The sequence below is a fragment of the Hemibagrus wyckioides genome, linkage group LG12 (assembly GCF_019097595.1).
Source record: "Hemibagrus wyckioides isolate EC202008001 linkage group LG12, SWU_Hwy_1.0, whole genome shotgun sequence".
Lineage (NCBI taxonomy): Eukaryota > Metazoa > Chordata > Actinopteri > Siluriformes > Bagridae > Hemibagrus > Hemibagrus wyckioides.
Window position 1 is genome coordinate 7,767,347 of NC_080721.1, and position 27,984 is coordinate 7,795,330.

At 38.4% G+C, this 27,984-nt stretch overlaps 1 protein-coding gene across 1 annotated transcript in view; it reads right to left on the bottom strand.

Annotated features, from left to right (window-relative positions):
- thsd7aa (thrombospondin, type I, domain containing 7Aa) overlaps window positions 1–27,984 on the bottom strand; it is a 96,766-nt gene that overhangs the window by 4,055 nt on the left and 64,727 nt on the right. The window contains exons 9-27 of the mRNA XM_058404855.1: window positions 27,853–27,968; window positions 25,789–25,921; window positions 25,582–25,685; window positions 22,566–22,760; window positions 21,327–21,593; window positions 17,948–18,126; window positions 17,756–17,761; window positions 17,516–17,649; window positions 17,263–17,416; window positions 16,317–16,458; window positions 16,086–16,201; window positions 15,888–16,005; window positions 12,318–12,463; window positions 11,299–11,473; window positions 6,594–6,767; window positions 6,182–6,277; window positions 4,105–4,187; window positions 1,864–2,077; window positions 376–463 (exon numbers count right to left, since the gene is read on the bottom strand). Coding sequence (XP_058260838.1) covers window positions 376–463; window positions 1,864–2,077; window positions 4,105–4,187; window positions 6,182–6,277; window positions 6,594–6,767; window positions 11,299–11,473; window positions 12,318–12,463; window positions 15,888–16,005; window positions 16,086–16,201; window positions 16,317–16,458; window positions 17,263–17,416; window positions 17,516–17,649; window positions 17,756–17,761; window positions 17,948–18,126; window positions 21,327–21,593; window positions 22,566–22,760; window positions 25,582–25,685; window positions 25,789–25,921; window positions 27,853–27,968 — 2,640 coding nt within the window. The remainder of the gene's footprint in view (window positions 1–375; window positions 464–1,863; window positions 2,078–4,104; window positions 4,188–6,181; window positions 6,278–6,593; window positions 6,768–11,298; window positions 11,474–12,317; window positions 12,464–15,887; window positions 16,006–16,085; window positions 16,202–16,316; window positions 16,459–17,262; window positions 17,417–17,515; window positions 17,650–17,755; window positions 17,762–17,947; window positions 18,127–21,326; window positions 21,594–22,565; window positions 22,761–25,581; window positions 25,686–25,788; window positions 25,922–27,852; window positions 27,969–27,984) is intronic.

The following is a 27,984-nucleotide window of genomic DNA, read 5'->3' on the forward strand; positions in this document are numbered from 1 at the left end:
CACTTGTGCTTCTCCTTCCCTTGTGCTGTAAGGGCCTCATAATTTGACGCTGATGATGGACACAAATGTGACATCGAAGGCATTTAGAAGAAGATCTTTAGATGAGTGTCTAACAACCATGAGGAACAGATATAAAAAGAAAGAAGGATAAGTAAAATGAAGGGAAATTATACTAATGCTAGTAGCGACTATGTGATTTTATCCAAACGCCATCATGGCTATAGGTCAACTGCTTCACTTCACATTCCTTAAGATGTAACATAACTGAATGTGTAACTTGGTGATTGTGTAATTTATGAAACTGACATGATGAAATGGAAGAGCACTCATAAAGTGTAAGCATTATTTTTATCCATAAATGTAAAATGTTCTTACCAGGCTAAGTAAGACATGGAGACGATGAAAACCAGCAGCACGAAAGCTCCAGCAGCTACGCCGTACACCCAGATCTTCAGCGTGCCATCTGTAAAAAATAATCAACACAAATAAATCACGACTCACTGCTTCACAACCTGATTATTAAAACCGGCCTGTGGGTATCAGACACTACCTGCTGAAATCATCTGATCATACTGTTTTTTCATATATTTATGCAACACCCTGCTGTCAACATGAATAAAATACCAAAAGGCAACACTAATTAGAGAATCCTTGGTTCCTCTCAAGGTTTGTTCCTGATGAGGCTTACAAAGTGGAGTCCAGAGAACAGTAGGGGTGTGTGAAGAATAGCCAGTGGTCTTTCTCCCTCCCTCCCTCTATCCATCCATCCATCTATCCATCTATTCATTCATTTTCAGTAACTGCAACAGCATTTGCATGCAGTATTTCAATCCATTATTTCTATTGCTTTTGTCCATATCCATTTGTCCATCAAATACCCCTTCAGTTGTCTAATATTTAAAATGAAGCAATTCATCGTACCGTTTATCTCTACTCAAAAAATGTCTCTTCCACAAGCAAGAAAAACTAAATTTATCCAGAGTAATGTGTACAGTATGTGTTTATTCGTTTTATTCATATATAGATGTCATTTTAATGCAGCATAACAGAAACAGTCTGAATGTTGATTTCTCTTTAGATCCCTGAAGAGAAAACTCCTTGAGACAACATGAGGCAACGTTGAGAGGAGCCAGAACGAACCCGCGGACTCCCGAGAGACAGAACAGAAAAGCGTTCACTAAATGAATGGGAAGGAATTCCTCTTTGTAGAAGGAATGGAATATGCCCTCTCTATGCGTCAGTCCCAGCAAACCCTAGCCAGTCACGGGTGTCTACGAGTTTATGTTCGATTCTGATCATGCGAGCTTATGATTGATTCTGTGTGTTATGTTGCCCTGTGATGTAGTGTGAGTTCAAAAACATGCACAGGACGGATTCGGGTATCTCAGAGGAAGCATGTGGGAAATGCCAAATTTGGGAAAAAATCTGATGTTGGATTATGGGATTATTAATCCCAGTAAAGGATTTTTTTTACCAGTAAGAGTAAAGACAACAGGGCTTTTCATACACTTGAATACACTTTCCATACACTTGAATTAAATAGAAATATAAGTGGTAGCTCAGTGGGTAAGGCATTGGACTACTGGTCAGAGGGTTGTGAGTTTGATCCCAGGACCACCAAGCTGCCACTGCTGGGCCCTTGAGCAAGGCCCTTAATTGCTCAGTAGTATAAATGAGATTAATGTGCATTGCTCTGGATAAGGGTGTCTGTCAAATTGTTTTGCTGTAGATTTTTCACAGAATGTATACTGTAATCATACACGGTAATCATTGTAAACGTAATATGTTTAGGTCAATGACCATTCATTCCTAAGCAGTGACCAAAGCAAAAGGATTAAGCTTTGCTGCAAGGTTGTAGCCCACCTGGTCCGAATGGCTGCAGGTACCATGTTCGTCCAGAGCGCCCGGGCAGGTTGACACTGGCCTGCGTAGGGCTCATGGCCCTGATAGTTTTCACATCAGCTTTGCTGTCTCCAGCAGTGGGAATTTCCAGCACAGGTATCAGGGTACACTGATCCAGCACTCCATCTGATGTCATCACTTCAGTGTAGCCCTCCTCGCACCCACACACTCCAGCCTGCAGGGGGCAGAAAGACACCAGTGACATACAGAACCTCACAGCTATTACTGTATACTCAAGTAGCAGCCCACACTTGATTGTAATATAGACCATTAATGACCTAAAAGCTGTTTATTAAGTGGAAATATCATCAGTACTGGACAAGTGAGTTACAAAAAACATTGTGGTGTGGTAGCAAAATTCCACAGTCTTGCTTTAGTTCAATGCTATTTTAAGTTCTTCATTACAAATATGACAATGCCCAATCAATCATTCTGTCAGTCTGCTGCTGTGCTGCTTGTCTACCTCCCTGTGCTAAAACACAGCAATTTGTCAACACGTTTTATTTATTAAAGAATGACACATTATACATTATACCCATTGTGCTCTGACACTGTGATGATCTCTGTGTTCTGGGACCTTTTCCTTCAAAGCCAGTATTAACTGTTTTAGTGCAATTTGTGCTACAGTAGCTTTTCTATGGGATCGGACCAGACATGCTCAATGAGCCTTAGGTGCCCATGACCCCTTGCTACCTAATATATCCCACCCCTTGACAGGTGCCACTGTAAAGAGATAGACCTGAATGATACAAAAAACCACTGACTGGTGAAGTGAATAACATGGATTATCACTTCTAGCATTTCCTCCTAATATTTCCTCATTATGTTCCTCATTTTGTGACTTCCCTTCCCAAGCTGGATGTCTTTCATTCATTTAGTCATTCGTTCTGTTATGTATTATCCCCCAGCAATTCATTAAACTGCATGCCGTCTCACTCCGGAACGGAGAATGGTTTTAAGAAGCAATAACAGTGATAGCACTGAGGAGTTTTCCATGCTTTTTTTTTTGTTATTTCTCAATATCTTTAAAAAATGGTGTCATTTGTCAGCGCTGTAGAATGGTGGATATGTGTGTAAGTGTAAGTTTGGGAATGTGTGTGTGGGTGTTTGGATGAGATAAATCCCAGCATGTGTTCTCCAGCTGATATGTATGAGTCTGCATGCACTGCACTCCTCTGAGTCTAAATGCTTATGTGCTTATATATGTGTGCGTGTGTGTGTGTGTGTGTGTGTGTGCGCATGTGTGTATGTTTTTAAAGAGGCATTCCACAAAAAACACCGATTTCCAATGTGTATTCTCTTCGCTGTGCTTGCAATTTACTGGGAGTCTCCTATTCCCCCAGCAATCTCAGGAGGATAATCACTCCCAGTGCATATACAGTGTTCAGACCAACACACACATCACAGAACAGACTGGAATCTACAAAGCAGTAGACATAATGAGCAGAGGCTATAAGCCGGTTCATACCGATAGAGGAATCGAGAAATACTTAGCAGGGGGTTAATACACCGATTCAGTTTCTCATCAGCTATGTGTACTGGTGTACTGCTTACATGATACATGACCATGAATACACACCAGCCATGTCCATTTCTGGCCTTCAAACACATCACACACTGGATGTTGCAACAAGCAATATGAGCCATTTCAGATTTTTCTTATTTATAATGGATATACAAAGTCTATATACTCTTCTTAAAATGGCAGATTATTTATATATATATAAAATGTGCAGCTTTGCAGACGTAACAGTAACTTAATAAACTCCTTCTGACCAAAATTTATTATTAACAGAAAGCTATAAAAGACATAATGGCTAATGCACTGAAAACCATACTACTTGAGTCAATATCAGGCTTTTGTTTAGGCAACAGCAAACCAGATGTGGAGCATGTTGTATATTTAAAAGTATCTTATGCCTACACACACTGTGTGTACAAATAAGGCCATCAGTAAGCACAGAAGCATTTCTTCAAATATATTGCCCTGGACTTTTTTCTGATGCAATTTCTTTTTCTGATGTTGCATCTTTATGATTTGTTTGGTGATGTGTTTTCTGATTCCATTTGTCTTCATGTACTGGGAATGGATGCATGATGCAGAGGCTAAAACCCATTCGCCAACCCCAATCCCCCAAACAACCACACCCCATCCCCCAACACACATACACAAACATACAAAACACACACACACACACTTACCTCAGTGCAATATGAGCGGTATTTGTCGCAGGCTGGGACACATGACCTGTCAGACACGGGTTTGCTTGTCACCAGGCATCCACCTACAGGGTAATAGGTCACATTTCAGTATTGCATATACAGTTGAGAAAACACACACACACACACACACAGTTACAAATATGCCCCAGATTTTGGGACTGCTCCTTATTTCTATTTAATAATTTGTAATGCTGGAGGCACCAGAGTCTTAGTGTACTCTCTCTCTCTCTCTCTCTCTCTCTCTTCCACTCTCTCCTTCTCTAACTGAACTGTTTTAAGATATTAGCGCTCTTGCTAAAGCATTGCCTCATATTAACTGCATGGTTCAGACCTCTAGGCTCACACATACATTAACATTAATTCATCACTTGGCTGACTGCATGAATATAGACGCAGGCGGAATAAATAAAAAGAAGCTGAGCTCCTGCAGTCAGTCCCAGGTGAACAGCCGCTTCTGTACAGAGGAACTGCAAGCAATTAAAAATGAATCTCACTACAGGATGCTGAGGAATCACTCTACAGTCAAGGAGAGAATAAGAGGACGATGCAGCTACTTCTCCCTCACCTCAGTATATAAGCCACAGCCTGAGGGAAAATCCAATGGGAATGTAAATACACATTGTGGGGTTTTCTTTCTTTCTTTTTTTCCTATGTGGATTCTGTAACAAGGGCGGGAGAACAGAACCTCATCCACAGCTTGGACATTCTCCATGCCAAGTGCTGGGTTTTGTCCAAGATTGGAAGCATGTACAGTAGCCGCAGCCAATTCAGAAAACCGTTTATACCTGAAATGTCCTAAGAGAGCTCTCACCTCAAGACTCCCTGTGATGTTTTTTATTACTGATGCATTAGCAATGAGCTATAGTGGTGTCAGGAGGCACATGATCAAGGCCTCTGAAGAAAAAAAAAGTGCAGGGGTCTGCAAAACAAGTGTGTACCTATTACAAGCTTATTGATGAATATTCATAAAGCCTTGTATTTTAGGACAGCACATGAATATTCAGAAGTGTGTGTGTGTTTGTGTGTGGCATGACAGGAAGTAGGTGGGGTGTTTGCTGGAAGCTCTGGGGCAGTGATCTGTCAGAGTGGTCAGGTCTCTGTACTGCCATATGGAAAGTTTGGATAGCTCAACAATGTGGAAGGAAAATACTGAAAAACATGTCATTTTTTTTCTGTCTCTTAAGACAATAATTTTTAAAGACACTCTACAATAGGTACAGTATCAGCAAGATTTATATTCCTTTTTTTTGTTCCCAGCTCCTACAAATCATATTATTAATAACTAAGTCATTATTAGTTATTCCCCCAAAATGATTTAATTAAACAGGCAGAAAACAAACAAAAAAAATGTACAGTAGGTCATTGTGGTTGGTTTAAATAATGTATAATAATAAAAATAATAATAATAATAATAAAAAAATAATAATAATAATAATAATAATAATAATAATAATTATTATTATTATTATTATTATTATTATTATTATTATTGTTGTTGTTGTTGTTGTTTTATATTTAACTTTTTATTTCCTGTTAAATGCGCATATATATTTATATACATAAATACACTCTCACATCTCCAATAACTCAAGGAGTGTGATAGGAAGTGGTATTTTTATGTGTGTGTGTGTGTGTGTGTGTGTGTGTCTCTGTGTGTGTGTGTTGTGGATTAAAAGCTTAAAGCTTATAGAGAGACAGTAAGAAAGTAATCACACTCTACTGCCCTCCAGTAGTCCCATGACAGCACCTAATGCCAACTCATCTCACAGCCTTGTCCTGCTAAACACACTCGCACCATGAGAAAGGTATTCCAGTCACACCATAACACCAGTGCAATCTATGCAAAAATTCCCATAAACCTGGCTCTAGCTGATTTTTGTTTTTAAATAATTCCATATTTAAAAAATGTGATCTTAGAGTTAATAAAATGTATTCTTATTTCATATACTGCGCACAGAGACTCCTGTCTGTTATATATATATATATATATATATATATATATATATATATATATATATATATATATATATATATATATATGTGAGTGTGTGTGTACCTGTGACATTTAAACCGTCTGAGCGTTGACACCACACTGGGCGAGAAGATCCTCGCCATGTACCAGTCATCCACTTATACTCATAGCATCGACCACCTGGTGGAGGAATTAGAGTAAATAATAGACGTTACATTGACCCAGATGATATCTTATTTTATACCAATATGTTTTTTCTAATAATAACGCATATGCAAAATATTGTATTGCATTTAGTGGCACAGTAAACAAAATCTCACTGATTAGAGATTTGTGGGTTTAGTATTTGCTATTTAAATGTGATGGTTTAAAAATGATTCCTATGTCTATATCAGAACAGCTGAGCAGATGATAAAATAATTCTTTGTACTTGAAAAGCTGAAATGTTATTTTGGAATCATTTTGACCCAAAAGTTTCTTAAACTTGCTATTTCACCTGTGCATGGTTGGCTCTCCCACTCTTGCTCAGGACACTGTTCGAGGTTTTCTGGTTCTTCAGCAAGCGCAGCTCGAGATCGGACCTGTATCGAAGCGAGGCCGAGATCGTCTCCACCTACACAGCTCTGCTGACACGAACTCCACGCTGTCCAGTCTGTCAAATAACACTCACCTGCCAAACACATATAACACAATTCTGATGTGAACTTTTCCAGGTCAGTAGAAGGCACCGGTTCTTGAGGTTATTTTCCTGAGTTTCTTCAGATCTACTGTTACTTTTAACACATACAATATACTGTAAATAATTGTTTAATCGTATAAACCTCAGTCTTCCACACAATATGATATGATTTTGATTTCTAAGGCAACTATATAAAATTTAACAATACTACCTGAATTTGCTACGATACAAAATGATATTATTTAGTAGCCTCCAATCCATATCTGACTAGAATACTAATGCATTGACATAATCAGTTGGAATAAAAAATAATCAATAATAATCCATTTCTATTTGTTGTCAATTCATTTCAATTGTTTTTTTTTTAATGGATGCCTTGACCTAAAACGTCAAATCATTACATCCCTATCATTTTTTGTCTCTTATTCATGACAATAATTAACAGTAGCATTCTTAAAGGATGGGAAGCACGGTGGCGTAGTGGATAGCACTGTAGCAAGATGGTCCTGGGTTTGAATCCCAGGTTCGAACAGGCAGGGTGGAATTCTCCCTGTGCCTGAGTAGGTTTCCTCCCACAGTCCAAAAACATGTACGTTAGGTTTATTGGTAATTCTAAATTGCCTGTGAGTGTGTTTGTCTATATGTGGCCCTGTGATGGACTGGTGACCTGTCCAAGGTGTGCCCCTGCCCAATGTGTGCTGGGATAGGCTCCAGCAGACCCTCATCACCCTAATTAGGAATAAGGTGGGTATAGAAAATGGATGGATTCTAAAAACAAAGAAATATGAGTGGAGAAACATCTTCAAGATTAGACTGTGTGTTTGTGTGTTCATTACAACTGTTTGTAGAGATAATGTCCACAAGCTGCAGCAATATTTACGCTGGGAAAGTTACTCGTGTTCAGAGTTGGTTTATACACACATACTCTGAAACTAATGCAGTGGCCACGTTTTTTTGAAATGGTAAGGAGGGTTACTTCAGGTTGCCGTTACAGGCCTATTTTGTCTGTTTAAATGTTTAAATGAAAAAAGCAACCTGGGCTAATTGGGTTGATTTGAGAAAAGTGAGCTTCTGCAGCAGATCAATACTTTTTTCCAGTACAATTAAATAAAACTGAAAGCCTTACATTTTCTTGTAAGACGTGTCTCCACAGATAAGTGCTCTAATGAAGAACTTATTTTCCCAAACTCTCTCTCTCTCTCTCTCTTTCTCTCTCTCTGTTACTAAAAAAAACCTCTGTTGTCTATCATACAGTACATTCCAGCAATTTAGCGAATAATCCATTTAGTAAAAGCTTACAGGCCACTTTTACAGGCCACTATTTTTCTGTCTTGTTCATGAAGAAAGCTTGACAGGTGAAATCTGCTGACACTGAAAATAGAGGCTAGTTAGGACTTGTTATTACCCTGGTCCGTGTATGACAGATTGCATCGTGCTTGGTGAGGAAAAAAACAAACAAAAACAAACTGAGGCTGTATCCTATTTTGTTAAAAATAAAATTCATATCCTGTAAAAAAAAACAAAAACAAAAAAAAAAACCTCCCAAATACAAATCTAGTATGTGACGCAAGTGTAGTGTGCTTGGCAAAACGTTAAACGACAGGAATCTGGATGCATTTCACAATTAATGATGATGAGCAACCCAAAACAGACTGCAAACTGGGCTTTGGGAAAATATCAAGGTGTGTATCAGTAAAGTAAGCATGCAGAGAAAGTGTAGGCTGTGAGAGCAGTTCAGTTCAGCGAGCACTGAGCACTCAGACACAGGCAGGTTCCAGACTCTGCTCATAAGACATGGTGGAATTCGTGGCACTGTGGTGCAGTTCATACTGTTACAGTATTCACCACAAGTTACTTATTTTCTTATTTTGACTGATATCACTACCAACAACTATCAAAAACTATTAACATATATGTGGCTATTAATGTATTCTTGAATAATAAGTTTTATTTTTATTAATGATAAGCCAGGTGATATTGGACTTAAGTACTATTATGTTCATTATTGCATACAGGGTTGCCAGGTCTCAGCAGAATTTCCAGTCCAACTATATCTCAGAATCTTCACAAAAAGACCTGAAAATGGCCCATAAAGTTCAGGAACTGTGAATGGTACAGTACATGGATTTTTTTTAACCAGTTTTAATAATGTAATGCTCACAAATGCATTTCTAATTTACCCCTCTCATACCCCTTGCAATCTTTGCAATGTATATAAATATTTAGAAAGGAAATACTATCAGAAATAAATCCTACGATTTCTAAATGAACACCACCAAAAAATAGTTTGTGAATGGGTTAAACTTGCTGTAAAAATTAAACCCTGACTGTACACAGTAAATAGTTCCAGTGCTTGTACTGTGTGAGCATCAGACCCCATTTCCTCTCAGTGGCGAGTCAAATATCGGAGATGAAGTGACACCATTACCCTTATAAATTAAAGATCAGCTATAACATACGGATTAAGGTCAATGTTAAAGTGTCATGGAGCTCCTCTCTATTCATGAAACGCGACTCGGATATCACACTGTACTTTCTACAGCACTGGATTTCATCATGAGGACAGAATATGAAGTCAGAATGTGTTCATTAGCATAAACTAGGTCAGACTGTCCTACTGTAATGAATACCTCGGAATATTAATTCATCATGAGGCACAACAATCCATAAAAACCAATCAGGATATGTCGAATTAGCCGGCCAAGAATAATAGAGCAATGAAATAATGTTGTTTAGATCATGGTATGTTTTGTGTGTGTAATACTGCCAGATACATCTCATTATGCTGTGTGTGTCCTACACTAGGACAGCTGTCACACACATTTGCATTAGGATTCAGACAGTAAGTGGGGCATGAGATGGGATTTCCCTGATGATTTTCAGTGGGCAAACAGTCAATGGCTCTCTATTAATGGCGTACACGTACATATGTGTTTGAGAGACCAGCAAGAGAATTAGGATTTGGAAACAGTAAGGTCAAAGGTCACAGAAAGAATCCATACCAAATAAATCCATACCATGTTGTACAGAGACATCATGATTTTTCCATCTAACTGGCAATACACCAATAAACATTCACATTTTTTCTTAGTCTCTTGAACAGACGCACATGAATGTTTATAAATTATTACAGGCACAGTCTGTGCTGCAAATAAAAAGAAAATCTGTGTCAAGGCTCTGTTTCAGCTGCACAGAACATGTCAAAACACTGAGCTAAATGTGTCACTCACACGCTCTGACTCTGCCTGCAAATTTACTGATGAATGTATTGCAGTCTGGTACAGTACACGAAAAGAACAGATATGAACTGAGTTACCAGTATATTAGGTACAAAGAGACAAGCTGGCATTCTGAGCTCGAGCCTGAACTCGGGTTATTGTTTATGCAGAGTTTCTCTGTTTTCCTCTGAAAAACATGCTAGTACAGAATGTGGATTAGGTATGCTAAATTGCCCCTAGGAGTGTGTGTGTGCATGTGTGTGTGTGTGTGTGTGTGTGTGTGTGTATGGTATCCTGTGATGGACTGATTAGAAGTATTCCCATCTCATATATAGTAGGACTAGGTTTTACTTTAGATCCACCACAATAATATAATATAATATAATATAATATAATATAATATAATATAATATAATATAATATAATATAATATAATATAATATAATATATGGCAATAACAGTAGATGTAGTGTCAAATTAAAGGTAATATATAAGGTTTTTCCATGTAGCAGGAAGCATTAGACAAAAGTGCTTCTGAGACTGTGGAAGGTTTTTCTTTTCTTTTTTTTTCCCCAAAACTGTTTCATCTACAGCCTCAGACGCGCAATTAACTTACCCGTGTACCAGACACAATGTCATTTCTGTATTGTTTTTCACTAAATTAAGGTTTACACTGACCCTTGTTACAACAAAAATTAGATTTTGCTTACCAACAGAATATTTGCAGCAGAGCAAAACCCCACAATAGAAACAACACAATGAAAAATAAAACCCCACAATAAAAACAGCACAATAACACCCCACAATACGATGCTGACGAGAATAAACCTGGTTTTGGTAATGATTTCACCAGAGGCCTCATAAGCCATAATGCTATAAATAAACCCACTGCTTTGGGCTGATCAGGATGATGGTAGGATCCTCTGGAGAATTCTGGGGAAATCTTTTGCCTAACTAGTAATAAGACTGAGGATTAGACCCATAGGTAAATTTCTAAGAAAAGAAAAACTTTATCTGTCATTAATTACATTATAATCACACATATATACTGCAGTCTTATTATTATTATTATTATTATTATTATTATTATTAGCTAGCACAAAACACACACCAAAAGAAAACTTTGTATGAATAAAATTATACTGTAATTACACTTAGTATTGTGTAGTCATCTTGTAAATACTCTAAATATGGCTAGGCTCATGCCTACCCATTAGGTAACTTGATCTATTTCTAAATAACCTCATATGGGCTCATGAGTATTGCTAAATAAATAAATAAATGAATAACCCTCTCAAAATTACCTGGGCATGGTAATGTGCAAGCCTCCTCCAAAATGATCTGTGTGTCTCCATCCACAGTCTGCTCCAGATCCCCACATAGTTCCTCGTCCACCAAACTCCCACCATTACCCCCAGCACTGTCAGACACGAAGCAGGACACGTTTCTGAAGCGAAGGCCCTCTCCACACCGAGCACCCTGCATACATACACACAAACATACACACACCACAACCATTACCTCTGACACACATTATCCACATTTCAGTTTCACTGCACTGCAGTTCTGAAGTAATGTACACTGTAAAAATTACTTCGTCTGACTGGACTATGGCAACATACAATGTATTTACTTATGAGAACACTAATGCAGCATAAAAGGCATGGGTTCTCAGACTGCAGGACCACTTTAGCTTCCCCACATCTCCCTCAGATTTATTTAGAAAATATTAAGCTCTTTATGTAATGAAACCATGGAACCATGCCTATTCTTATAACCTGTTTTTGAGTCAATGAGATTTGAATTAAATCCATATAATAACCTTATTAATGGTTGGTTATTTTCAGCTCTAACTATACAACTATATGATAATCATAGAACAAAGCACCAAGGGTATGTAAGCATATGTGAGCATGTAAGGTGCAGGCAAGGTAGTACACAAAGATTTGAGCCTTTGGAGTCAGAGAACAAAGGAGAGGGGTAATATTTTCTTTGAGCCTGCATTGTGGCAGGGGCATGCGGAACCACTCAGAGGTGGCAGACAACAGAGGAGAGAAAGAAAAGGGGGCAGAGGAAAGAAAGCATGCACGAGAGAGAGAGAGAGAGAGAGAGAGATGGCAGCAAGCTGTGTCATCTCCCTGTTGTCTTTAATTACACCTCACAATGGGCTCAGCAAGCCAGACACCTTACGAACAGAGAAATGCAAAGGAGTACAAGAGAAAGAACAAGCACGGAGCCAGACAGGATCTAGACAATGAAGCTGTTATACAACAAGCAAATCCTAAAGCATCTGAAATCAGGGTTGCAAAATGCAATGTCTGACCTCAACTTTACATGGAGACCATGCGCTGTATCTCCAGCTGTAGCAGGGTTTAACAGGACACGGCTTCCACTGCTCCATCAGAGAGGGACAAGGACGGCCATCACCCTGAGATGCCTGGATCACAGTCCTCTGCCTCCATAACTTTCCTACAAAAAAATATGAAAGTGTGAAATTACTGACTTAAACTAAAACAAGCTAGTATACTGTGTATATCCAATCCATGGGTTAATATTAACATGCTGATCTAGTACACAGTCATTTCAATAATAACTTATTTACAGGTGGCCCACAATAACACAAGGCTAAAGAGAAGCATATAATCAATGATTATTATTATATTATGCTAAGATTTATTATTGATTGGAAAAACTTTAAGATTCAAGATTCAAAGAAATTTATTAATCCCAGGGGGAAATTCCTTTGCCATGCTCTCATAAAAAATAAAAAATATAACAGAGAAAGAAAGAAATATATACACTGTTACATAAACTGTAAAATAGAATAAATAAATACAAATAATAGCATAGAGCTGTAATATTGCACACAAGGATTGTGAGAAGTTAATATTTTATAACTGTCAGCAAGTTTTCTGCCACGGGAACGTCTTCAGGGACAGAAGACTTTGTGCTTTGAGTAGAAGAAGAAAAAAAAATAGAGGATAAAAAACTGGTGATAAGTGATAGCAAGAGCTAACTGAACATGTGCAAGTTCCAGAACAACTATTAAAAGTATGAAGTGTCATCTCTAAATAAAAAAATATATGAATCATTTCCTGTGATAGGAATAAAACACTATGGGATGTGATGTTTTTTTAAAAAAAATAATGAACTTCTTGGAGGAAACAGGAATTTTGTTTCATGTTCAGCTACACCAAACACACAACCATCATATTTTTTAACTTACTTACATACTTCATACTTCACTACCCTCATCACGTATATATGTATACATTGACCTGAACTTGTGAGATCATTTTGAAGATCTGCCAGATCCAGCTTTCGTAGTCCCTAAAAAAAAATCCCTTTACTGTAAAGGACGTAGTTCATATTACACAATCCATCACACACTACAACTTGATACCAAACTGTAAAACGATGTGTGTCTTGAACCAGACTAATATGGCACTCTGTTACACATAACTCACTCAGTGGAGCCATTTCCCAGCCTAATTGCAATGCCTGGAACTGCTTTGATTAGACATCATTACTGTTTTGCAATATGACTGTAACATAAGGGGAAAAAGAGAGGAAGACACGAGCGAATCCCAAATGTATCCCACTGGTTAAGAGTGGTACCCATGAGACACTAGCAATTAAGCAGCAGGGATTTGTTGATGTCTTGGGGGAATATACTAGATTTTCCGCCTATTAGAGCAGTTTCGTTGTGTTTTACACAAGCTGCATAAATGCTGTAATATTCAGCAGTAAAAATAACATTTGTGTACAGGTGATAAAAGTTGAAGCTTAAAGTTTTGCAGGGATTAGAGGGACACAGTTTTCACAGAGATTTCGCAGAGAGATCAGAGTAAGTAGAGTCACTGACAGTATGGCGAGCCTGCTAAGGGGTGAGTACTTCCTAATGTTTGCATGCAAATGTCAGCTGGTCTAGTACACCCAATTAGTCGGCTCTGCTGCAGCCTTGACCTCTGACTAGCTCGTGCTTCTAATTTCGCATTACCAATGAGCCGTCGAATAAAATTCTCTGTGCTCTAGCACACAAGGAACCTCACTTATATATTATCTTCTGAGTTGTTTTTAATGAGCCTGATTGCACACAGCCCTAAGGGGGCACAATGTGATGCTCCTTAATGTTGAAGATGATCAAACGGGTCCCGCGCCAGTGCACTGCCCTCCAGCTAGTCTTAGCATTTGTCGATTCATCTTCTCCACAGGCTTTCATCATAATAATGTCACTGCTGAGAGGCTTACTAGAAGAAGAGTTAACATTTTGGGTTAGCACTGCAGTGAGATAAGAAAGGAATGAAAAGAGTTAACACCGGGGCGGTGTAATGATTCTTTCCCAATAACAGCAAATTGTAAAATGTTTCATTCCTCAAACCAGAACGATTTGTCAACAATTACAATATTTTAACTTTATTAAAGAAGGGGGTAGTTTTAACCATTTATAGTTACATTTAATGTTGTGGAACATCTGCAAGACAAGTTATAGCAGCTATAAAAAGTCAATCCCTGGCCTAAATCTCTGTCTTTCCTTGAAGACTTTCTTGCGGGGGAAAAACTATTTACTGTCACAAAGCACTGACCATTACTGGAGACTCTTTCCATACATGTTGCATTGTTTATTGCTAAAAAAAACATTAGAAGAAGTTCATTAATGTAAAACTGTGGTTTGAATCTGTTATGTCTTCTGTCTATAGAAAACCTTCTGTACTGGAATACCTATACTAGAATACTGTATCTCTTAGTGCTGTAGTTTACGTATTCACTAAATCCAGTGCATTGTGTGTCTGTCGGTACCCTGGGTGCCAAGTAATTCAGCAGCAAACATCAGGACTACTCTGTGCTGGGATATCGAGCAGAGAATTCAGCACCAGCTGTCACTATGTAGCACATGGCTTAGGAACATTCCCGAAATTCACAATTTGTTTTGATGATTTATTCACCTCACTGCGTCTGGCTGTCTTACTTAGTTTTGATAAGGGAACAAGTCATGCATGCTCCTCATGCATTAGTCTCTGATTCCAGCCGTAACCGTCTTTGCATAATTTAAGCTCACATCAACTGAGGGCTGTGATCCACCTGCTTGGCCAGCTTTGTGAATATCCCCCTGTCTGTGGGCAGATTAATGGTGCCACAATAACGTAGGTCAGTGCATGTGTTTCAGAGAGGCAGTGTTTACCCTGGCTGCTGGATGCTTCAGCCTCCTGTAGTGAAACGGTTCCTCAGGCGCAAATATAATAGAGCCTCAGTCAATGTTGTGAACTGATAGAATTACACACACATTATACTTCTCATAAACAGCTTTTAAGAGATAGCATAGCATTCACCTACTCTGATTTCAGTCATTACGCTGATGACGTTATTCTGAAACATCATGCCATGACATTCATTCTTACATTCATCTCCAGTAATCTCTTTACATTGGGCAGAGTTGCAGTGGATCTGGAGCCTCTCCCAAGAACAATTGGTGTGAGGCAGGAAAGAATACACCCTAAATCAGATGCCACATCATGCACACACACACACAACACACAGTGATTTACACCTAGAGGCAATTTATTTTAAGACGTGGGAGGAAACCTCTCCTCTTTTGACAGGAAAGCCAAAATTGTATCTGTACACATTTATTTGTATGGAGCTCTAAGAAAGTAATTCAGTTAATCCTAGCTGCCAAAATGTATACCACCTCACTGTCAAGAGTGCTGTCACATCGTACCTGTAAGGCAAATTCCGGTTAAGCCTATTAAGTCAATTTGATATATCTATTAATTTTAAGCAATTGTTGTATTTTCCTTCAAGGAAAACTGTAGAATTTTCTACAAAAATGCACTGAACAGAAAACTAATAACCTTTAACCAGTCAAAGAACCCTTGAGTAAGTTTTGTTTTACCTGCAAGGCCACAGGTATGAGAGCACTCAGACCAGGAAGACCAATCAGACATCTGGCAATTGATGGGACACTCAACCACACAGGATGCATTCATCTGCCACTTCTTATCAAGATTAAGCTGAAACACAAGAGGTCGATTTGATTTTGTAAAGTTTACATAATAGTCAACGCAACACATTCAAAAGAATAGTGGCATACCTCTTCACAGAATTTAAGCTCGACAGATTTGCCATCACTGCGCACACAGTCCAGCATGCGTGTTTTGATGCCACTCCCACACACAGCTCGCTCACTCAGCTGGCAGGTACTCCAGTCTACAAAATGAACATGGTTCGTTTTATTTCAGCAAGTAGGACAGCAAGTTTCAGCATGAAGAAATTCTCTGATTTTTACTAAAATTACATTTGCAAAAAATCTACTGAGAATTACCTGTGATGTTGTACGAGTAGTGAAAGCAGTTGGTATTGAGAGTGCAAGGCTCTTTCTCAGTTGTAGGAGGACAGTGGTTTGATTTACCAGGATGACGGATGGGGATGGCAGTCCTTTCACGAGTGTTATTTATGTTGCATGGCTAAAACAAAGAGTTTAGCAAAGATGTTTAGAGTACTTTGTGTATAAAAAATGTAATGTAAAAGCAAGATTTATGTCTATTAATGACTACAGTATAGCTTGATTTTTAGTGATATGATTTGTAACTAAGACAATATTTGAGTAGGGAGGGCGGCAATAGTGTCAGTATGTGATCTGAGTGTCTTTGAAAAAGTACTGATTTAAGCACTGGCAAAACCTTCTAATAAAACTAATCCTGTAATAATGTCACAAGATTCAATTGGAGGATTTGACTCTCCCTGCCATTTGTCCCATAGGAAGACTTTCTGCATGGTAATTAATGTCCTTTACTACTCTGTGGCAAAGACTGCTCAAGGATCACATGTGATGTGATAGAATAAGCCTTTTCCATTTTGCCTACTTCCAAACCAAACTATCCCACAGAAAATTAATTGAGCAGTGAAAGCCAAGCACCCGAGTAGGCCACTGACTCTATGCCTGAATTCTCCTATCTTCCCAACACATACTCTGCATGTGAGTGTTCCTGGAGCTGAACAGCATGACTTTCAATTCGTACAAGTCAAGCCTGGAGAAAAAGCTGTGCTGTGGAAGAATAAAAAGTTTGGAGAACTCGAGTCAGAGCTTCTTACTGGCCAATCATTGTGCATCGTTCCAAGGCCCTGAGATATTGCAGGAATATAAACAAGAGCCTTGGGCTAATATAAAAGAAATGCCTGGTAAGAAAATAAAAAGCTATGAAGCCAGGATGGTGGAAATATAATGCAGTAAATTTGGTCCATAAACTCAATAATTATAATTTTTTCACCAGTGGGCATCGACTCCAGGCGCTCCAATCGGACAGGACACAGTCCTCTGGACAAGGCAGTTTGCTTTCTCTGGCTCCAACAGGCATTTCCTCTGGGTCACAAAGATAATCCTCCACCGGATCTGAAGGTCCATCAATTGTATTCTGCATACACCTTCAAAGAAATATTTGACGGATTTATATTTAGAGGAAAACCTGTATAGAGTTTGGCTTTGGATAGAGTCAATATGTGTAAAATGAAATGACATCATACCTAACTTTCCTGGTCTGCACTCCTTCCCCACAATTCTCCTTCAAATCAACATTACTGACTTTCCAGACGCTCCAAGGTTCAGCAACCCAAACATACTGACCGCAATCACTATGGCATGGTACTACCTCATAAACCTGTTGTGAGATCACAAAACACAACAAAATCATACAGTATGCAAATCATAACTAAACATAAAACATATAAGTCAAAAAAAAGAGTTAATAAATATACATTGCTCACCTGAGCCTATGGTGTAATCCCCATGATGAGAAAAGAAAGAAATTGAGAGAAAAATATGGAAGGGGTTATTATTAAGCATCGGGATTCTCTTTGGTGTTGTGATTAAATATTTATTGTTTCCTGCTACTGCAATTAATCATTAAAACAGTCCAGGGACCTCTGGTGCTAAACAGACACAAAGTTCCAGCTCACCTGATTAACATGGTCAAGTTTGGGACATGGTCTTCCACCATTGTAGGGCTTTTCTCTGAGCCATTTGGAGCGCACTTTGACTCCGCTTCCACACGACTTGCTGCAGCGTGACCAGTTTGACCATTCGCTGAGTTTACAGTCAGACGGACATGGAATAATACACGCTTCTTCAATATACCCTGTGATCACATGAGAACAAACAAGAAATTAACAGATATATATAACTGAATGAACTATTACCTATAGCTAGTGTAATTATTCAGTTAATCAAATGGTCTGCTGGCTAATTTAATTTTCTGTTTTTTGCTTAATGATGAGAATAGCTGCAGGGTACTGAATATGAAATAATGTGGATTTTTATCTATTAATGCAGAATATATGCTCCGAGTATGCAATATTCATTAAACATTACACACAAAATACATTTGAATTCAATTAGATTTTTTTATTTTATATATTTTATTTAATATTTTTCCAGACATTCAGAAAGGATATTTGTTAAAAAGAAGGAAGGGGGGAGGAATTATTATATTGCCAAACAAGTTGTAAACATTTAAATGTATTATAATATGTGACTTTTATGTTATTCTCAACAATCAGAGCATCCTGAATTGCTCCTGAATGTCAGGCAAACATGAAATGTTGAGCATCTTTACTGCCATCACAAAGTACTTTTTTCTCACCATCTGTTTTAAAAATCACACTTGGATGATGAGGCGGAAATCATTTAAAACTCATTACCAGCACAGGCAACATGATTAAAAATCTGAATATACTCTATGGACTCAAGTGCTTCCCATTGTTATGGTAACATTAAGAACTAAATTCTGCTCCACACAAGTGCATAATGCTACATAGGATTACATGTAACATACATAGAGATTATACATAGTGAAGGATGCATGTAAACAGTTGATTAGGAATCTGTGATCAGAATGAACACATACAGTAACCCTTGAATGTAAACATGAGCCTGGAGGTTTCCTCGCTTCTAGGAATGAGTTAAATAGTCCTCTGCTAGAGAGACATCGTAAAACCCTAGCGATTGATCTTTTTCTCTGCTGCTCAACATCATCAGGCTTATCTGGTTTAAGCAATAACAGCAGATCCTGCTACCGCTCATGCTGAGGATATAGGAAATGTCTTATGCATGTTAGTAACCATGGTGATAGTTTCAGATAAGGTTAAGATGCAGGCAGGAACGGTTAGATCTTCATGCGTGTCTTGCTCAGACAATTATCTTCATTCTTATGTATAATACACACCTACATATCACAGATACGGTCATTTCCTTGCCTTCCAGATTTCATATATTGTTTAAACAACATCCGTGTCGAATATAAAGCGTAATCCGTTCTACAAACAAGACTGAAGTAAGTTTCTTTCAAAGGCTAAAATGATTTAATCCCCATTGCTAAATGATTCAGTAGCCACAGATGGCTTCCTGCCTAAAGGTTTATTTTATAGTTTTAAAAAGCTGACAAGCTCAACCCCCTGAAAACGGCCTCAGGCAGCACATCAGTTCATCACACACACAAGAAAAGGCTACACAAATTGAAGCTTGTGGGCTCTCAACAACTGGACTAATACTGCAGATACATGATGCAGTAACAGAGCAGGAGGACCACTTTCCATGAGCATGGCTTCAAGTTAAAGTTTCCAAGCCTGTGAACACATCATAAGCTTTAAGCTAGGATGAGGATGAGAAGACAGAAATCAAGTCTGACTGTGAATCATAAGACAAGGAGCCTTAACATCATCAAAATCTTGTATACGCCCAAAACCCATCAGATTCCTCTATCATTGCTTCGCTCTGAGGCAGCGCGTGATATAATTCCGGAAATAACGATCTCCAGTTCCAGGAGATTTTTTCCCGTTCCCTAGCAAAATGCTAATTTGGCTCTGTCAGACTTGCCTTGACAGATTTAGGCTGTGAATGATGCAACGGGCTCTCACTCTCCACATTGATTCGCTTCTATTGAATTTCCCATCAGTGGATGCTAAGTGTGCACAATGAGGTGAGTGTTTTCCTGTCTCCAGTTGAGATGTGCCAAATGAAGGGAATTGATTACGGAGAATACGCAAAAATGGCCTTGTATCTGCTTTGTTATTAAAAAAAAAAAACTGGACAAAATACAACAACCAGAAATATGAGGAACGGACATGTATGTTAACCCTCTACTTAAACACAGGTACTTGAAATATATACAAGCCATTTGTAGCATCTGATATATTGTAAACCTACATAAATATTTATAAAGGCTTATTCCTGCATTCATCAGCTGTTATTTAAGTCACTTTAATGTGAATCATCACAACTTTTTAGGTTACATAAGGTTGGGTTATGACACTTTCCAAGCTGTTACAATATCAGGAGCACTGACTTTGGCAGATGTGTCAAATACTAAAACCAATTCTTTCTACCAGAAGTGCACTGAGCCTCAAAGTCAGTTGTCATAATGTTATAATGAAAGACAGTCCAGAATGTGTCATAGCACAGGCTTATGCCAACAAAATGTCACTTGACTTGGATTTAAGACAACTTGACATCAATATTGAAGAAAGCAGTCTTTCTGTCACCTGACTCTGGTTCATGTCACTTGTCAAGAAAGGTTTGCATAGGTGTCATATGACCCTTGAATGTTTTCACATGGATTTAATCAGGATCATACTGTATGTTATAAATATACATAGAATAACTTATGCTATTAAACTGGCGGTAAAACTATTAGTTTTCAAATAACAAAAGTATAAACATTTTCCCCCATTTTCCGACCTGGCTGTGGAGAATTTCTTGTCCAAGACAGATATATATAGAATTCCCTACAGGGGAAACAACATTTTCATTGCCCTAAGAACACCATGCATTCAAGCATGATGACAATATTATCATATTTATCATATTTAATGACTGGATTTGGTGTATAGTCATCCCTACAGTGAAACATAGTGTTGGTAGCATCATTTTGAGTGTTACCCTTGGCCTCTTGGTTGCTTCTCTGACTAATGCCCTTCTTATCCACTCAGTGACTTTGGTGTATAGCCTGCTCTAGGGAGCGAATTGCAGATGTTTCCATTTTTAATCATGTATTTACTAGTGCTATGCAGGATGTACAAAGTTTAAATTTTTATATTCTAAAATCTTTTATTAATCATTTTCTATTCAACTAATTATCTGACTTTTTTTGTTGCCAAATTATAGTTTTTTCCGTTTCAGTATTTTGGTATATTTTGTGTAGACTTATGTAATTTTATCCCAGTTAAGTCCATTCCAGTTCTAGGTTATAACACTACAAAATGTGGAAAGTTAAAGAGGGTTAATGCATATGCTAGACATTTGCTAGTTTGTGTTGTAGTGAGCATAGCTTTAATATCTTACCATGACTGTTGCACCTGGATGTCTCTACAAGGCGGTTATCCTGGTCGTAGCACACCATGGCTTGGTAGCGATAGCCCTGGCCACACTCCTTAATGTCACCTTGAACCTTCATGCCCAGGATGCCTTCCACTCTGCCTCCCTCAGGCAAGATGCAGTCTGACCAGTTGCCCACTGGTTGGGCATTGTACTTATTGCAGGGGCAGTACTGGGTCTCGCTTAGTGGATACACCTGAGTGTTCTTACAGTGATCTCGCTTCTTACTTTTCCCTTAGGACAGAAAAAGCAAACACACATACAAACACTTAAATCTCTGTCACTTTAAAGAGCCTGAAGGTACAGATCATTCATGTGGATTGAAGGTACCGAGCATTCATGTGAAGTGAATTCACATGCTGGTTCAGCTAAGCTGTTTGACTTTCACCTTTCACAAAAAGTGCTGAGAACTGACCTTTGATGGTAGACCTGATCTGCTGACTGTAAATAAACAGATTTTAGGCGACCAAAGGCACAAGACCTAATCCGATGTAATCCTGCTGCAAATTTGTGCAGTTCAAGGGAAACTTGAAGGACAGATGGAACTTGTACACAGATCACACTGACCTCTTTTCTTTTCAGTTATGCAGTAAGTACTTTAAACAGACAATTGGTAATGGCTGTTACAACTGACAGACTACCTATGGAGAACGATAAAAAATAAATAATAATAATAAATTAATTTAAAAAAATTGCCAATAGTCCCTTATTTGGTACAATCTTGTAAAATATGCTAGGTTTTCCAAAATGGGAAATTAAGGTGCATTATATCTTATGACTTTACGGACTTTACAAAGTCTTATACCAAGGCTGTAATATCATGCTCATTATTTGTTTGTGTAAACGTGGAAATTTATAGCAAGATCCTTATGATTCCAAGATCTCAAAAAATTAGCCTACATTTTCCGCTGCCATTTTATTCACTAAATGCAATAAGATATACTATTAACTATCACTACATAATTAGCAAGTCATTTCTATTCATTGTCTATACAGCATTTCTTTAGATATGTGCACATTGGTGCACACATGCACAGCAAGAGAGAGAAGGTTATAAAATAGACCTCTAACTTAGCATATTTTAAGATTATGCTTTGGAGCCATCATGCATGCACTGACTTGTTCAAGTGAGTATAGAGTTGTGCAAGGAACTCCAATTTGTCCATGTATTTGTCCAAAAATGTCCACAGAATCTAGCATACTCACCTACGAGTGCCCTCCTACGAGTCCTCACCCCCACGCAATCAGCTGCACAGGATGAAAACTTGGACCATGCTGTCAACTGGCAGTCATCTTGGCATGGGAGCTGGCAGGCCTGAGTGAGAGGGGGCATGGGACCAGCCTGCTTCAGACAGGCCAAGATGTCCACCTGTCCACCGTCCTGCTTCCTGCAGGACACAGCTTGAAAGAGAATGAGGAAAAAGAGAATGAGAACCTATTTACCAAATGAACATTATCCTCATTATTCCTTTTACTCTGGGGAAACAGTGAAAAATCTACAGATATGGAATAAAGCTGAAGATGGATCAGCTACCTGTGTAGTGTAATGCTTATTGACTAGTTGAATAGATCCACACATGTATGAGAAGGTAAAAGGCCCTGAATTGGATTGCCTTTTCAGCCGTGTCTGCGCTTGCCAGGATTCTATTACAGGTAATGAGGCCTAATGGAGAAAGGGCTGCTAAAAGTCTGCCTTATGATCCGATCTGGAGTATCTATTGCTCGTTTTCTTTATGCTGTTAATAGAAGTCTGAAAAGAATGTCCAGATAGACTCTTAAACTTCACGCTGTAGTTTGGCGCTTTCCGTTTATTACCGCTGAAGTGCTCTCACTTATGCGCTATTTGGTTCCTTTATAGTCTTTCACATGCACTTTAACTCTTAGTACTTTTATAACTACATTAATTAAGAAAAAGGGCTCTTGCTAAACTGATGTAAGCTTAGCGGGGTGAACCTGCAGCGCTGTGATACTGCCACTGGGTCTGTGCATCTTTCTGCGGTATGATAATAATATAGTCTACTATCAAGAAGTGGTTTTTATTTGATCAGCTATAAGAGAAGGATACAATTATGTTAAATTAAATGTGATCCATCATTTCTTCGGAATACTGTGTTAAGAATGGATGTTAACATTTGAAACTGGAAAGGTAATACACTCGCTAGCCACTTTAATAGGAACACCTGTTGACCTTTCACACGACACCAAGATTTTCACACACCACAGGCTCAAGAGTTATACACAAAGTAGTGCAGAAAAAAAACCCCTGAAACTTTTAGTGAATGGCAGTTCTACTAGTTGATAAAATGGATCTCTCTGAAAGAGCATTCAAAGAACAAGCATACTGAGCAGAAATTATATTCAGATATTAAGGTGGATGAGCAGAAAACCACATCACCCTGTCAGCTCAGGAAACTGAAGCTACAGAACGTATAGACTCACTGAAACAGTTGATTGCTCGTGAAAACATTGTCTTTTTCCAAAAAAATATGATCTTCAACAGTGCCCACCCTCAGAATTCCTGTTCTTGGAGTGGAAAGGAATAAAACCTGATAGAACCTGTGTTTTGCTGTTGTAGCCCATCAGCTTTAAGGCTTGACCTACTGTACATTCTTGACCTACTGTAGATGTTTTCCTGCTCACAACAGTTACAGAGAGTCGTTTCTTGAGTTACCAGGCCGTTCTCCTCTGACCACTTTCATAGGATGTTTTAACAAGGTGGTTTTTGCCCATCAGAACTGCCTTACACTGCATGTTTTTGTTTTTCACATCATTCTCCAGACACTCTGGTTTGTGAAAGTCCCAGGAGATCAGCAGTTTTTGAAATATTTAAACCAGACCATCTGGCATCAACAACCACGGCATGATCAAAGTCACTGAGATCACATTTTTCATTGATATGAATATCAACTGAAGCTCTTGACTTCTATCTGCATGATTTTGAGCTATTGGCTGATTGGAAAAGTACATAAATAAGCAATAGTACAGGTGTCCCTGTTAAAGTGTCTGGTGAGTGAATGTGTCATCACAAGAAGTTATAATGAAGCAAGACGTGTGCTAATGTGATCTTAGAAATAGCTTCTTAGAAATGAACTTTTATTTCCCTCTGTACTAAGAGCTAATCAAACAATCCTGTCTCAAACATCCTGCAGGTTTTGTGTGCCCACTGGTCTCACTGATCTACCATATGGTGAGTGCTTGATTTCTTTAGCATTTAAAGAGAAGTCCTAAGCCTACAGCTGAGCTTTTGACCACATTTGAGTAGTTTCTTAACCTCTTGCAGTGCAGCGTCTTTTAGCTCCCATGGCACATCTACAGAGATTAATGTTGCATGCAGAACAGCCCAAGGAAGCACTTTGATGCTAACTAACTCTCCCTCGCTCACCGACGCTCGAAACACCACCATGCCTCACAGAGGCATAAGCTCATTTGCACATCCTTAACACACAAGCACATCTCACAGGCTGGTTAGATTTTTAACTCTGCATCCAGATTAGGTTTTAGTCAATCTTTTTCAGCCAGATTGTTGTCTTAATTATGCAAAATAACTACACACACACTTCGATGAGACCTGCCACTTTTCAACCAAGTAACAAAATCAGAACATTTTATGAATGCTCGTGATGGGTTTTTTTGGGTTTTTTTAGATAGGGCTTAGCATTTCTAGGAGCTATGAAGGATAAGCTGCAGTAAAACAGCTCCTATATCAGCAAAATGAGCCCAGAGCCTTTGTTATCTTTTGGCTCATGACCCCAAAGCTCTCAGATTTACAGTGCCAGAGTTGGTGTAAATGAAATCAGTGAACTCAAAGAAACTAAAGCTACATGTACTGGAAGCTAATATCTTTTTTTTTTTTAACCTATACATTCTTTTTTATTATTAATACATTATTTCATTTTATGCACCTTTTAGGTAGACTTCCCCTTGAGGATGGATTAAAGATTACAGTATAAAGTTTACAGCATCCAGTATAATGATGAATATAAAACCCATTAACGTGTTTTTTGTGGATTTTCTTACAGCTTCCATTAAAAAAAAAGACATTAAATGATATTTATACCACAGCCATGTCTAAGACTTTTAAGTCTGATTGGTCAGAAGGTATTGATTAAGTTTTCCTCCACAGATGCAGAATGATGCAGCATATTCAACATTGCAAATATTTCTGCAGGCTGTACAGAAGGTTACAGATGATGGTGATACAGTGGTACTGTGTTCTCTCTACCTCTGGCTTGCAGTCCTGGTCCACATGTCTCCTGAGCTCCAGGACTGTCCTGTCTAATGGACCATGGCACCAACTGACACCGCCGCCATTTATGCGTTTTCCACCTTTAAATCAACATTTCACACATCCAGTCATAATCCTTGAGATTTCTTCACCATTTTTGTATATACACAACACATTAGACTGAAATAAATTTCGGTTTTTCACCTGAAGCCAGGGCAGGCAGACGGTGCCTCACACTCTTTCTCTTGGTACAGCACTTCTGGGCAGTCCTGGCCCCCGTTTGCTGGCAGCTGAATGATTATTCGTTTCCTGAACTGCTTCCTTTTCGTAGTGCCACCTTGAGAAGAAGAGAAACAAGGGCCAAATTCATATTCGCTAGGTTCCAGTAATTAAAAAACAGGCCCAGAATGCACTGTAGTTTTGCCCAACCTAGTAATTATGTGGTTAATTGAATTGTTTATGCATAAAAATTAATTCTGAAATCTAACAGCTTGCCATGCCTGTTTATAACTGGTACATTAAGATAAGATGAAATATACGGAAGATGCAGTATATTTGGTGCAACTTCAAGAATATGTAATACGCTAATGCAAGGAATAACATATATTACATGGATTTATTTATTTATTTATTTATTTATTTATTGTTACATGATTGTCATATAGTATGTGAAATTGCTCCATGCATAGAGTTTGGGCAGTATGCTAAATTCTGCATCTGATTTTGATCATTTTATTCCCAGATTTCTTTTTGTGCAGTAAAGACCTCACCAGTGCATTAGTTATGTTCAGACAGACAGCTGGTTAACTAGACAGGCCGGTTTGTAGCATTTATTTTCAGCATTTGATTTCCAGTGCAAAGTCTGACGTGAATCTGAATAATTTGTTTTGTTTGTCTTTGTCTTTATAACCAGAGATTTGTCAGTTAGGGACTGGGTTGACATGAATCCAAGTTATTTTGGGGGGGAAAAAAACGAAGAGACAGCAAAACTGTTAAATTGACAGCTCTGCTGTTTGTGAAGGCTTGGATGCATTTCTATGGAAATTGCTGTGTGATTCCACAAACAGGGTGCCATTTATGCCTCACTGAGATTGCCTTTACAAACATCCATGTAAGGTAAGGGAAAAGACAAGTCTTTCACAACAGCCTATCTATATGTCCCAAATAAATAATTATATCATTAATAAAACTCTATAGCAATTACAAAATAGCATCTTAATTCACTCAACCTGCCACATGATCCCATTTACTCCTATGAAGAACAGTATGTGGAACCATAAGGAGTCCATAAGAATTTGCATGATGATCAACTTATCTCTTTGTTTTTTGTTTTTCTTTATTTTCAATGATATTAACTGATGATCATACCCTTGCGAAAATGAGAGTGGTTAAAGCATTTCCGAATGGTTAAATGCACATTTTCTTATATTCACTCATTCTAATGTTTTCTAATATTTCCTCATTTTTAGGATTATGACTGTCAATATGCTGTGCACACAAATGACCCGCTTTTGTTTACAGTCGTGGCTTAAAGGAGTTCCTCGGTGAAGAAAATCATCATAAAACCCCAATAAACCCTGCAACCGGTTTTTCATAAAATAATAAAACTTTTTGGAAGTTAACTCTAGATTCAGGCGAAGACTCCGAGAGAAATTGAGACAGAGACATACGCTTGCACTTTAGCACCAGCGCTGACAAACGGCATAAAAATAAATATCAGCACTTCATATCAAAATGTCAAATATTTTCATCTGCATCTCCTACTTGGAATGGAGAGAAGAAGAAGGAAAAAAAAAGATCTTCAGAGAGATGAATGCACTGAAAAGATGCGGTGAAATGTGCAGTGTCAATATTTCATATAAATAATCACTTCTTGGAATGACGAGTGCACACAAGATGAACGATGTTAACAAGCGTCTGGAGTCCTTTTCGTAGCTGAAATCAGCTTCCACTTTGCTTATTAGAGCATTTGTTCTAATTCCTTGCATAGGCTTGCAGAGTTGCCTGGCAACAATCTCTTTTCATAGACGTGATAGTCTGTCACTGTGTGAACAAACTGCCGCTTTACATGTTTTGTGAACACACAGATAGTGGCTAATTATCAGTTTGTTCACAGAAAACCCCCTTCTCACACCTCGCCCTGTAACACTACAGCCTTTTATTGATAGCATCTGTCTTGTCACGTAATCTTGATGCACTGTAGTAATGTATGATAAGCTTGATCTAATACACAGGTAAGCCTCTTAGATTATGAAAGTAACGACATACCTCCTTGACAGGTTGATGGACAAGGGCTCCAGTCACTGTATGGTGTAACAATGCAATCTCTTTTGCATGGCAGTAGACATGGTCTGACTGTCTCTGGACGCAGACTCTCGGGACACCTAGACACCAAGAAGC